The sequence below is a fragment of the Tachysurus vachellii genome, chromosome 25 (genome assembly GCF_030014155.1).
Source record: "Tachysurus vachellii isolate PV-2020 chromosome 25, HZAU_Pvac_v1, whole genome shotgun sequence".
In the NCBI taxonomy this organism is placed as follows: domain Eukaryota; kingdom Metazoa; phylum Chordata; class Actinopteri; order Siluriformes; family Bagridae; genus Tachysurus; species Tachysurus vachellii.
Window position 1 is genome coordinate 2,766,352 of NC_083484.1, and position 13,596 is coordinate 2,779,947.

At 38.4% G+C, this 13,596-nt stretch overlaps 1 protein-coding gene across 2 annotated transcripts; it reads left to right on the forward strand.

Moving 5' to 3' along the window:
* The first annotated feature begins 670 nt into the window (after positions 1 to 670).
* Positions 671 to 12,804, forward strand: gramd1c (GRAM domain containing 1c). Of its 2 annotated transcripts, none has more exons than XM_060861469.1 (17): positions 671 to 877; positions 1,585 to 1,693; positions 1,922 to 2,022; positions 2,115 to 2,213; positions 2,330 to 2,410; positions 5,135 to 5,259; positions 5,361 to 5,517; positions 5,864 to 6,023; positions 6,121 to 6,261; positions 6,568 to 6,686; positions 6,782 to 6,924; positions 6,998 to 7,101; positions 7,616 to 7,783; positions 8,001 to 8,067; positions 8,468 to 8,587; positions 9,442 to 9,547; positions 11,597 to 12,804. In XM_060861469.1, exons 1-17 carry the CDS (start codon positions 791 to 793, stop codon positions 11,663 to 11,665), a joined length of 1,956 nt encoding a protein of 651 aa, XP_060717452.1. In that variant the 5' UTR covers positions 671 to 790; the 3' UTR covers positions 11,666 to 12,804. The 2 variants fall into 2 exon arrangements, with proteins under 2 accessions (XP_060717452.1, XP_060717451.1); XM_060861468.1 differs by having other exon boundaries at positions 675 to 877; positions 6,118 to 6,261.
* Positions 12,805 to 13,596: the final 792 nt, after the last annotated feature.

Sequence of the window (13,596 nt, forward strand, 5' to 3'; positions counted from 1 at the left end):
TCTCATGTGGAGAATGGTGCATTCCCTCCTGATCGGGTTGGGCCAGGTAACACACCTGTCGTCAGGTGAGGACACACTTTCAACCCCGGCAACGCAGCAGCACCAGATGTACTGCAACATTTTACTTAAAGACATCATTTAAAACCTGCTTTATGCTGCTTTATTGTTTTATTTAACTTGTTCTTGAGAGCTGGTCCACATTTTGCGTGGAGCTCCTTATATCTGACCATCGAGAACACAGGTACGAGTAGATTTAGATTTGGTTTACAATAAAAATAAGTTGAACTGAACTGACAATCTTGAAGTAAGCTGGTTGAGTATATGCAATAATAACATGATATGCAGTTCAAAACCAATGGCGAGTGTAAATAATGAATAGCTTTGTTTCATTTTCTGTAAAATAATAGGTGTATTTGGGGTCTAATAACTTACAGACTGTAATTTTTAAAAAAAATTTTTCACTCAAACACTTTAACCTGGGTCCAGCTGAACAAATACAAACACGCTAGATGTTAATAGGAATTGTCAGTTTGTCTGTTTAACTTAACTTAAGTAAAGTAACTCAAACCTTTTTGGAGACAGGTCACAGGACAGGACAAGCCAGTTTTCTGCTTTGTGTTCCTGATCATGCCTATGTCAAATAGAACATCGTACCTTGCATAGCTGAAGGACTTGTCATGCAGAGCTTAAGGAGCAGTGCACTTTAAGGAGATCCACTTTGGTGTCACAGATTCACTGAGAGTCCATCAAGCCTGGTGTGGTTTTGCTCCTTCAGCCAGGTGAGAGGAAGATGACCCATGTAACGAAGTCAACAACAGCTGGTGATACAACTGTGGACAGCAGCCCAGCCGGAGTGATCTCAGAGGACCTTCATGAGGTGAAGAGGTTTAGATCACATCAGGAGAACTTTTCTTGATTATAGTGCATAAGGCACAGATCCACTATATTGTCTCAGACACTTTGTTTTGGATTGATCTTTGCTTTTACGTGTAGAAAACAAAGTGTTAAGTTTGATTAAGTTAAAATATTTAAATTTTGTAATTAAAATAATTAAAATAGTTTTTTTGTAATAAAAGAGACAACTTTTACTGCCCTCGTGTGGAATTTAGATATTAAAAGTAATTTATTTGTCTCTACATACTAGAAATCTGTAGAGATTAGCAAGTACTTGGATGTCTGTAAGTCTTAAAATGACTGTTTTTAGATTATACACTGTTTAGGTTATTCTTATAAATTAAAAAAAAATCATTATGTGATATAATCTGTTATAAATAATTTATATTATCTTTCATCCTCAGTAATATAGGCAGGGAACATTGTAAAAGCTCTACAAATATAAACTGTACATTATTGCATGATGGGCAAAAAATGGTTTTCTCTGTTTCCTCCCATAAAACATGCTTGTAGGTGGATTTCTATAAGATAAATTGCCCCTGGGTGAGAATGAGGTGTGGGTGGTGTGTGTGGGTGTGTGTGGTGTTCTGCGATGCTTTGGCCTCTCACTGATTTTTTTTTATAAATATATAGATTTTTTTTTTTTTTTTTTAATGTTTTATTTATTTATTTATTTATTTACGTTTACAGGGATTGAGTATTTTAATTCCACAATCATCCCCCACCAGCTACAAACAGAGGAGTGAGGAGTTCAAGAAGACTTTTAAAGAGGTCTCTGAGTCAGAAAGACTCATCGTAGGTGAGTGTGAGAAAGAGAGAAAGAGAGAGAGAGAGAGAGAGAGAAAGAGAGAGAGAGAGAGAGAGAGAGAGAGAGAGAGAGAGAGAGAGAGAGAGAGAGGCCTAAGCTCACACGAAATATCATGTTGGTGGTTAAATACTGTATAGTAAAAAGTACTGGAATTATTGTACTACTTAATGCATTCTACTGTATATTATATAGTGTAATTTCATTGTTTATTTCCCCCAGAATACACCTGTGCTCTGCAAAAAGAAATATTACTTCAAGGACGTTTATTTCTCACAGAGAACTGGATCTGTTTCCACAGTAATGTATTTTGGGGAACTAAGGCAAGTGAAAATAATTCAAAATGCTCTCACATAGACGGAAGATTTGCTAAAAAAGTAAATGGCACATTTCATTTCAATATCATTTCTTATAGATTACGGTGAATATGAAAGATATTACGTCTATGTCGAGGGAGAAGACAGCTCGACTGATACCAAACGCCATTCAGATCGTTCAGTCCAATGCAGAAAAGGTAAAAGGACACAATCATTAGAAAGCAATAATACACAATACACTGCACATTTGTGTTCTATAAATGTCTAAGATTGGTTTTAATGGTGCTGAATAAAACCGTGTGTATTCTTCCAGCTCTTCTTTACATCTTTTGCTGCAAGGGAGAAAAGTTACCAGAGCATTTTTCGTCTATGGCAAAATTTTCTATTAGAGAAGGTAAGCCTTACAAGATAAACCTTCACATGATACATGATACGTGTGTGTGTGTGTGTGTGTGTGTGTGCATGGAGGGCCCTGCAGTGGACTGGTGGCCCATCCAGGATATATTAAAGCCTACAAAATGAATGAATAAATGAATGAATGAATATTGAGATCAGGCCAAACAATGTCCTAAATCTCAGGAAATGTTCTGGTTAGATTTTTCCAATCTGATCCACTGCCTAGGGAATTGAGTACTATGGGCGTTTTAAGTTGCTATATATATCAGATATATATCAGGTGCAATATTAAATCAGGTGAAGCAATTGTCCCAGAAAAAATATATTACATAATTACATAACTGCAAAAAAAAATCCCTTCCCATCCTTAAAAATCATTATGAGAAGCTGTGTGTTTATAGTGTGTAAGCAGTGTGTGAAAGTGTTGGCATGACAGTCCTTGCAACTCCTTATTCAACTCGATAGATAGATAGATAGATAGATAGATAGATAGATAGATAGATAGATAGATAGATAGAAACAAACAAACAAACAAACAAACAAACAAACAAACAAACTTTATGGATCCCAAGAGAAACTGCAGATGCTTTCCAGCGTTTGCAACCTGTTTGGATGTGGCTGCTGTCAATCATCCTGTGGGCTGAGCTTTGTGAACAAGTGTGAACAAGTGGCTCAGAGTGTAAAACAAACAAGTATTCAAATGTTGAATCCTACTTCTAACTACCTGTTAAAGCCTTAAACACTTGCCTAATGCCCATTTAACTGTTTTAATTTATTTGCATGTTCTGGTATTGAAAAGGTTTTATTTTCTGTCTTAACAAACTAGTTGTAGTATATTAGTAGAAATGACCAACAATGCAAAGTGCATGATGGGAAAAACAAACTGCAGTAGTGAACTATCTGGGTGTGTCTTTCTGCTTTACATGATAAAAACAAGGTGTCTTTTGAGGGTAAAAATAGCCTACATTGTACCTGTTAGGACTCAGGTATGCAGAAATTGAGCTGCTGAGATGTATGCAGGTGTATGCAGGTGTATATAGGTGTATGCAGGTGTATGTAGGTTTATGCAGGTGTATGTAGGTGTATGCAGGTGTATATAGGTGTATGCAGGTGTATGTAGGTTTATGCAGGTGTATGTAGGTGTATGTAGGTGTATGCAGGTGTATGTAGGTGTATGTAGGTGTATATAGGTGTATGCAGGTGTATGTAGGTTTATGTAGGTTTATGCAGGTGTATGCAAGTGTATGCAAGTGTATGTAGGTGTATGCAAGTGTATGTAGGTGTATGCAGGTGTATAATACTTCCTTCAAAGACAAGCTTCAACACTTGTATAAATATTTTCAAGAATAAATTCACCTAACTAACACATATGTGCAAACAACACCCAGATAACACAGGCTAAAGTGTTATATGTAACGATTAGAATGTTTTAATCATAAGTAATTAAAACACCAGTGACGTTATAAGGGCTTGGTCATTTTCCCTTTAGTGACGTCACTACAATTGTTAAGTTTCCTGACATTAATTGTCTAACTTTTCGTGTTTATTTAGACTTAGAAGTAGAAACGGTCAATCTGGTAACCCTGAGACGCCAAAATGAAACAGCTTCCTGATTGGTGCAGCAGCAGAACAGGAGCTTAGTCTTAATTGGCTTCCTGCTGTACATGCAGTGTGCTAGATAGGGTGCAAATCACATCACTTTGCTCCCTAAGTAGGGGATTTATATAGTGGATACTGCGGCGTTTGGGAGTGAACCAGGGTGTTTGGTGACAGAGGTCACTTTCGTTCATATGAAGGCCTCCGACAGGTAGAAAACGCGTATTTTATTAAAGGACCTGTTCGTAAGTAGATTCACTTTAAATATATAATAATATTACGAGTTATTTCCGTCTACGACTTTTTGGAAATTAGTTTTAATTCCATACCGTGCTGTTGTGTCTGTGTGGTACAATATGCTGCTGTTACAATGTTTGTTTATTCCTGTTTATTATTTGTTGTTTGTCTTTTCATGTTTTTTTTTTTTTATCTCACATCTTTTTTAGGGATTTCTTTTAAAGGAGTTTATTTAACCTTTGCACAAATCTTTCCTTCTGTATAATCTGAGTGTTGTAGTGATTTAAAAGGGAAACAGCTGTTTGTTGTTGTTGTTGTTTATGGACGTCATGGATACAACAGGAAAAAGCAGCTGATCTAAAGTCTAGTTTGGTTTCTTTGGTCCTAATATCCTGAATCCAGATTATTTGTGGAACAATATGGACAAACTGTGCTGGATTTCAGAGATAGAAAGATTCCAGAATCCTGAAGTTTGTCCTCATTGCCTAGAATCACACTGACACCCAAAATGAGCTGAAAAGGCTTTAGTTTTAAAGCTCACCTGTGAATTCCACATTGAATCCATTGTAACGTGTTAAAATAACATCTCAGGTGCTTACATACTTTGTACCGTACTTCGCACCGTCGTTGTGTAAGATTTGAACAATCTTGTCTCATCATGAATCTCATTTTACAGAAAGTCATAGTGATCACGTCATTGTAAATAAGTGTCAAGCAGGTTAGGTGTGTTTTGTGCCTGTGCATGCGGTATTTTAACTCCGAAATGAAAGGTGCATTGTGTCGGGTCTGAGTAAGAACCGTATCGTACAGATTTCTGCATCACCAGGGAGACAATGTGCTTTTGTTGCACAGTTCTTTCAGCTCATTTTGTTCTTCATTGTTTCTTTAGCAATTGACCAGTCAAGAGCTGTGGCAGATGGTCAAACAGCATTATGGCAATGACTTGGGGTTGAGCCAGGAAGAGATGGAAAGTATGCAGATGATGGTAGACACAGTTGCACATAACCAGCCCAGGTCAGTACTCCACAATCTCTAACTGAATAAATATTTTGGTTTTGAAGCGAGCAGCGCTGCAGCTTTATGCTGATCTGAAATTGAAATATTCTTCGTTTTAGCTTGAACATGAAAGCAGACGACCACGCAGTAAAACTGGAGAGACCTTCCTCTCTGCGACTTCCTCAGATCGAGCAGACGTCACTTGAGACCTCGACACCGCAGGGAGATGACACACAGTCGTCCCTCGGACTGCAGAGCATGCTGTCTCCGAACAGGGTACGCTTCATTTTCCTACATACGCTAATCAGCATGCAGACTAGAGAAACATACACAGGTTTACACTGAAATATGTGTGATGTGTTTAGCAATTCTGGTAATTGTTAATTACGTTCCTGATGTGTTTAGCAATTCTGTTATTCTGTTAATTGTTCCTTAAGTTTTGACTGAAAATTTCAGCTCGGAATTGTATTACGGAATAAATCCTGGATTTCACTTAAAATGCTTCATGATCTAATTAATGCTTACATGTGCATTATTAACAATTAATCCGCGTTTCGTGAACATGTTGTACACGGGCTCAGAAGTGCCGTCAAACATTAAACGTGTGTGTAATTTACCTTAGGATGATGTGCGGAGCACGCCGTCTCAGCCACGGAGTCCTAATCTGTCCCTGGACCGCTTCAGCAATGAACGAGCGTCCAAGCACTCTTCTCTGTCCTTGGATCTGAATGCCAATGAGGGCCGACTCTCAGATAATAGTCTGTCTGATAGCATGGAGGAAGGTGAGAGGCCGTGTGTGTGTGTGTGTGTGCGTGCACCCATATGCTAATGTGTAGCTGTTTTGTTTTATTCATTTTGTCCTTCTGTGTGGTGCAGCAGAGCGAGATTATCTGTCTCAGGCATCTCAGGGAAGGCTGTACATGAACAGGGTTTTTCGTTTCAGCGCTGAGAAAATGTTTGAGCTGCTTTTCACCGATTCATATTTTGCCCGGCGTTTTATGACTGACAGGAAGATCACTGGTAACTATGACCTTTGTATTCATATGTGCACGTGTCATGCAGCGATAAAGAATTCATTACATACACAGTTCTGTACAATAAACATTATTACAAACAGCAATAAAAGTTTTAATAAAAGTGATGTTACAGTGCGGACAAGACAATGCAGAGATTTTATTTGTCCCCTTAATTACAATTAATCAAATATGCGCCGTTATTAATAATTCTAGATATTCTTTTAACTACATTATTACTGAAAACATTCAAAAAGAAAAGCCCCAAAGGTAAAAACACCAGCACTGGCATCTGGGTCTGTTCCGTCTGCAGGTGCAACCTCTACGTCTTGGCAAAGGGACGCCTCTGGCTCTATGAAGAGAAGTTTAAATTACACCATCACTATCAACAACCCGTTAGTGGGGAAGTTTTCCACTGCAACAGAAAACCAGGTCGGCTTGATGTCCTGCTGTGTTAACGAAACTGTGTGCACTTTGTTTTCACATGCCGTGTGCCGCTGTTTTAACTGACACACTATTCCCTTTAGACTTTATATAAGGAATCGAGGGAGGGTCAGTACTACTTGGTGGATTCAGAAGTCTACACTCATGACGTCCCATATCACGACTACTTCTACACTCTGAATCGCTACTGCATCATACGCAACTCGAAGCACAAGTGTAGACTTCGGTGAGCGCTCGACTCTTTACGTCTCTCACTGTGATGCGACTAGGAACGTTAACCGTTTCTCAATGCTGTGCAGGATTTACACTGATGTAAAGTACAAGAAGCAGCCATGGGGATTTGTGAAGTCTTTTATCACCAAAAATTCTTGGAGTGGACTGGAGGACTACTTTAGGCACCTTGGTTAGTGGCAGCCTTAATCTTTCATCTCTCTGACCTACAGCTCATTTGCTTCCTGTTATAAGTGACTGAATTTGGGTGTATAATCTAAATTGACTAATCTAAGTCACAACCAACTGCACGTCGCTTTGAGGGATGCAGATTTTCTTTTGCTGCATGATTAAAGAAAGAATTAAGAATCGTGTCTGTTTCCAGAAGGTAATGCTAAACAAATACAACAAGCTGGACGTCTAAGGGCAGCTGTTGAACTTCTCCAATTAATGATTAGATGATGTTCATTTCTCACGTTTCATATACTCACGTGTTTATATATCAAGATCAAGCTGCTTTCATATGAAGGAGACTGTAAAAAATTATTTACCTTACATTTTAAGTTCAACAGCTGCCCCAGACCTTTATTATAAAGTCGTAGTAAACTAATTCTGCTCGTTGTGCTACAAGCTGGAACTGCTTGAGTCACCCTTTAATTTCTTATTCGTTTACACTTACACTCAAAGTCTCTTCTTTCTTTCTACAGAGGCGGAACTTCTTGAGGAGGAGGCAGAATTGACTCAAGGGTCCGGAGACGTAGGGAAAGGCGGCTTGCGGAGGAGGCGGAGGACCTACAGTCGCACCTTGCAGGAGCACAAGAGACCCAGCAGGCAGTACAGTGTAGATCCCGAGCAGCAAAGAGAAAGCTCCATTGGTATGAAGGTTTTTTGTTTTTTTCTGCCTTATATCTATACTAGAGTTCTACCATCCTCAAGAGTTAAGTTATGAAATAAGCAGCTTCAACTACACAATATCTGATTGACTGGATAGGATAATATAATTAATTCTAATTCATTTGTACCATTGGCTTTGCTGTAATATACACAGTGGAAACTGCATGACTAATACCAGGCCTGGTCTTTATATTTCAGGTGCAGCAGACACACAGAACAAACAAAAGTGGAACATTACATCCATTATAGTCGGAATGAGCTTAATGTAAGCCTGTACAACACGTCATACATGTGCAGTGAAGCGCAGCAGCTGCCTAAAATCTCACCTGTTGTTGTGTTTTATTTATACCAGAAGGTTCTCAGTTTCAGTGACAGATATCGATCCACATAATCCAAAGTTTATAATATATAGATAAACATGTTATTTAACAAATAAATAGAAATTACAAATAATTTGGTGAAGCTTTCTATAAGGAGATGGTTATTTATCATGCTTATTGAAGGAGTCTCCAGTCAGCACCTTGTATTATGGGAAAGTCATTAAGGCAGACTGTGTTGCCCTTTTCAGTTTATTGGGAACATGACAACCTGTGTTTATTTTTGCATAATTATAGTAATAAATACGGTAATAAATGATCTTGTCTTTTTTTTTTTTTTTACCCCAGACTGTTGATTCTGACCATACTGAATCTGGGACTGTTCTTCAAGCTGTGGGCCATGGAGGACGTGGCACACCGTATGTATCTAAGCACAAAGCAGCGCATGAGGGAAAGAGCCGAGGGCAGGTAAGGAACACGCAGCAAGTGAAATGAGAGTTGATCTAGATTTAGAGAACGATACAGATTTATAGTGAAGCGAGATTATACATCACAGTCACGTAATTGAGAAAATATGAGAAAGTTGCCTCAGATATTATTCTCCTGCTGTGAGAGGAAGCAGGGAGTCTTGGATGGTGAAAGGGTTAAAAGAAAAGGATCAATCGGATTCCTGCATTGCTCACAACGTGGTTGGGATTTTGACCTCTCTTCTAAAATGCTCCATCTCTACCTAAAGAGAGAGATGCGGCAGTGCTTTAGTCATTTAATCTGTCTCAATTCTGTATCTGTACATTCTGCTCTTACAAGCTTTGCACTAATACAGCAGTCACCTCGTGGCTCGCTGACTAGCCGAGCCAAATCTCTACAACTGCATCATGTTGCAGCAGCATTGCATTCTGGGACACTGAGTGCAGTGTCTGCAACAACGTTTTCACGACTTCTCATTAATTTGTCATTTAATATGATGTTGAAGGTCTTTGGAGAAAATGAACAAGATGTTTTTCTTTAGTTTTCATGAGCTAACCACAAATCCTGACTGATAACTCTTGGGTTTGAAAGGTTTTCTCTATGTAATGATGACAGTGTAACATACAACAGCAAATGTCTAACAAGAATAACGAAAATGAAGCATGGGTTCGAACCCCAGGTCCACCAAGCTGCCACTGCTGGGCCCCTGAGCAAGGCCCTTAACCCTCAGTTGCTCAGTTGTAAGTCACTCTGGATAAGGGTGTCTGCTAAATGCTGTAAATGTAAATGTAAAGCATGTACCCTGGAGCTCACTTAAGTACGTCTCAGAGTGGAAATTTTTCTTCCCTACCCAGTCTGGCACCTGACCTGGGCCCTCGACAGACAGCATTCCACAGGAGTCAGGAGGAGTCCCGCCTACTGAGGGCTGTGCTACAGGACTCCATCAATTTGCTAGAGCAGGTTTGTTAATGTTTATTTATTTATTTATTATAGGGACAATGCATATTAATAAACATTTCTGTCAATATGCCAGAGTTAGCCAGATGGCTATTTTTTACCTGTAGTCCCTAGACAGCTGGTAATAGTCATCCTAAAAAAGATAAAAGTAAATAAAAGTACATATTATATATTATTTATATTATTATAAATAACAATAAAGCTACAATACATTTAATAAAAGTACTACTGTAAGTATTAGCTATGATGTAAATTAGAAACACAAGACGCCAGCAATTAAACAAACATCAAACAAATACATGAACACACACACAATAAACAAAAAACCATCAGGGGGCAACACGAGCAGGTCAAAAACTAAGCTAATGTTGACAGCTCTGGTTAATAACGAACCACTTCTTTAACTGGATCTTAAATGTACTATACGTGTTCCGGTTTCTGATGTTTATAGGGGTTTAAGGTTTCACTGAGTAGCAGCTCGAACAGAAAAAGCGGTTTGGCCAAATACACTTTTCCTAAAGGGAGTGATGCAATCTCCCCTCACTGCACCTCTGGTTCTACGATGATCAGCTGTTTGGATGTTGACAAACTGATGGAGGGGAGGGGGGGGATGATAAACCATGAATAATTTTATAAACAAGACATAGATTTGAGAATTTTACCATGTTTTCCCAGCTGAGTAATCTATATTTTTGTAATATTGGACAATAATGAGAAATGTTTGATTTCTTATCCAGAATTTTTACAGTTCGTTTGTAAAGTGATTTGAAGTGGTTTCAGAGTTGTAACACTAGCCTGTGACCAAACGGGCAAACAGTAAGAGATATGTGATAAAGTCATAGAGTGCATGTACATTTTTGCTGCCTGTGTAGACATTTGATGGCGAATGTGTCTGAAGTTACTGAGGTTGAATTTGATTATATTACAGACCTTTTTTACATGCGATTTAAAAGACAACTTTGAATCAATTAAAATCCCCAAATATTTGTACTCTGATACAATCTGTAGCCTTTCCCCTGACACAAAAACATCTGGCTCAACCCTGAACTTATTGTTGGACTTGGTGAAAAACATTGCTACTGTTTTTGATGTATTTAACTGCAGGCAAGAATGTTTCAACCAATCTGTAATATTAACCATAGAGTTAGTGATTTTCGCGGCTACCTGAGAAATATTACTACCATGAACATAGACTACAGTGTCATCAGCATACATTTGCACAGAAACATCTGGACAGACAGACGGTAGGTCATTTATATAAAGTGAGAACAACAAAGGTCCTAAAATTGATCCTTGAGGAAGACCGGTAGATAGACTGAGAGCCGCTGATTTAAATGACTGGACTCTGACATGTTGGGAACGGTCAGTGAGGTAAGAATCGATCCATTTAATAGCATTTGAGGAAAAATTAAAACTGCATAATTTTGTCAGCAAGACTTTATGATTGACAGTGTCGAAAGCCTTCTTAAGATCCAGGAACACAGCTCCAACCACCCCACCTCGATCCAACAATGCTCTAATATTTTCAGTAAAGAAGCAAGTAGCAGTTTCGGTTGAATAATTGGCTCTAAAGCCAAACTGCATAGGGTGGAGAGCATAGGGTGTGGTATTTAGATGGTTAATAATTTGTTTTGCTATCAGTTTCTCTGCAATCTTAGACACAGTAGGCAAAATGCTGATAGGTCTGTAATTTAACATAGAATGAGGGTCTCCACTTTTGAAAATGGGAACAATAACCGCTGATTTCCACATACTTGGGAACATATTTTGTGAAATTGATAAATTGATCATTTTGGTAATGGGGCATGTGACTGTTGTACTAAGCTCCTTGAGTAATGTAAAACCCTTCATCAGCACCTAGCAGTGTTCTATCTCTGCACAGACTGAACTATTCTTTGAACATTGTGTACTTCACTGTCTCAGCAAAAGAAATTCTACCTGTATGTATGCTTTGGTGCAAAATAGCATTATTTCATCTCTTCTTTCGCTGAAAAGTCTCTAGTGTGCAGTTTTTTTTTTGCTTGTTGTGACTGCTCTTCTTTCCCTCCACAGTTACGCAACTCTCTCGTGGTGCTTCAACAGAACTTCCAGGGGTCCAATAAGACCGCCACTCAGCTATGACATGCTACCTTGTGACCCACAGAGTGCATGGGAATTTGGCCCACAAGGCTTAGCCCATATCAGGGGACGTTGGCATAGGCAACGGTTTCCTCGGGTGTTACTACCTCAGGCCTTCTGTGCTGTGGATATTTTTGAGCCATGTGCAGGTGTGTAGGGATTTGTGGTATCACAGGGAGCGATGCAGGTCCATCGCTCCTGCAGATTGAGAGCTCAGGGTACATTTAAATTCACAGGTGTTGCCTTTACCCTTCTGATTGTAGCATAAATGCTTGCAGTCATCTACCTTAATTATTGAATGTATCCTGGTTCTGTCTGATTTGCACAGGAGTTGTTAACGCCTTTGTTTATAAACTCTCTGTAGGGCTGTGTGAGTGAGTGAGGGAATGGGTGTGTGAGTGAGGGAATGGGTGTGTGAGGTAGTGATTGTGTGTGTGAGGGTGTGTGTGTGAAGGAGGGTGTGGGTGTGTGTGTGAGAGGGTGAAGGTGTGTGGTTGTGTGAGTGTGAGGTTTTGTGTGTGAGAATAATGACCATTCCGTTATCCAAGGCATGACCTAGCGTATTTTTACCATGTTGGTAAATCTTCTAATGATTAAAATGAAAAAATTGTTTCTAGAAATATTTGCACCTCTGAACTGTTAATTGATATTCTGCCTGGTTGTATACGACACACTACAGATGGAGGCAGAATACAGATTTTTAATTTCCATAATCTGCAGTGGTGTTTTTATTTTTTTTTTTTAAATAAATGTTCTGGTATATTTTATGTTCCTCTGGAGAAATATGTGTAACACAAATTTATAAATAATGTAGACTGGGTGTATATAATTGTAGTTGATTTTATAAATACATTTTTAGCTGTAAGTTGTTTACACTACATTTTGATGTCATTTTAATTGTACAGAAGGTTAGACAGACACAAATAGTAGTAATACCGTTTGCACACAAATTCTCTGAAGATGGTAGATTTGAAATAATGTTGTGGTCATTTTTTTTTTTATTTAAATGAAATGAATGTCTAAGCTAAATCTTGTAAATTTATCCTCAGGAATTATTTTTTCTCCTATATGGAAACAAATTGTGTGATGTCTATTTATGCCTTTAAATAAAAGCCCCATATGTGGTGATTTTGTGATTATAACTTCTGCTCTTATGCTGTTTGAACTTTTTTTAATGGAGCAAATAACTGCACGTTAAAAACCGATAATAGATCATTGATCTAGTTAATGCAGAACTAATGCACCACTGACACCATCATAAATATGACATCTGAGCTTTACATAGAAAACAGAGATGTAATATGTATAAAAGGAAGAGCTGCTGAAACCACACTACAACCAACACTGGTCTTCTAACAAAAACTGGCCTATAAGGGCTTTATAATTAGCACATAATATTTCAACAGAATGCTAGAATGTAAATTCTGTAGTTATTTGCCCCTTAACACATAAATTTTATTATTTATGCAGTGCTATGAGGTGCAAAACTAATCAGGACAGAAGAGGCGGGGATCTCAATAGACCGTGTTGCCAAATTAGGATAAATCCCCCAAACCGGAATATCAAAATTTATCTTTAAAAATGAGTGGATATGTGTTTAACAATCACTTTATTAGGAATAAATGTGCACAACTCAACCTTCCACACAATACAGTATGATTCTGATTCCGTGGTATTTGATGATGCCTCTAAATATAGTATGGTTTGAACAGATTCAGTAGTATTAATAATTCAGAAACTACTGATCTGGAAACTTCATGCACAACAGTCTGTAAAGTTTACACAGTGTCAGGTGTGAATAGGACATGAGGGTTAAGAGTGAAGATCCGTGAACTAGGCAGAATATTTTATCGCACCAAATAAAAACAAATATGACGATGGATTTACTGGGGGATGATCTGGCAACCCCGTGGCTGCTAGTTGACTACAAGGAA

Coding starts and splice junctions, on each gene's coding strand:
- gramd1c (XM_060861468.1), top strand. CDS start 791: ATGACCCATGTAACGAAGTCAACAACAGCTGGTGATACAACTGTGGAC. Junction 2,214..2,329: donor TTCAGTCCAATGCAGAAAAG/GTAAAAGGACAC, acceptor GTATTCTTCCAG/CTCTTCTTTACATCTTTTGC. Junction 6,687..6,781: donor CCACTGCAACAGAAAACCAG/GTCGGCTTGATG, acceptor TATTCCCTTTAG/ACTTTATATAAGGAATCGAG.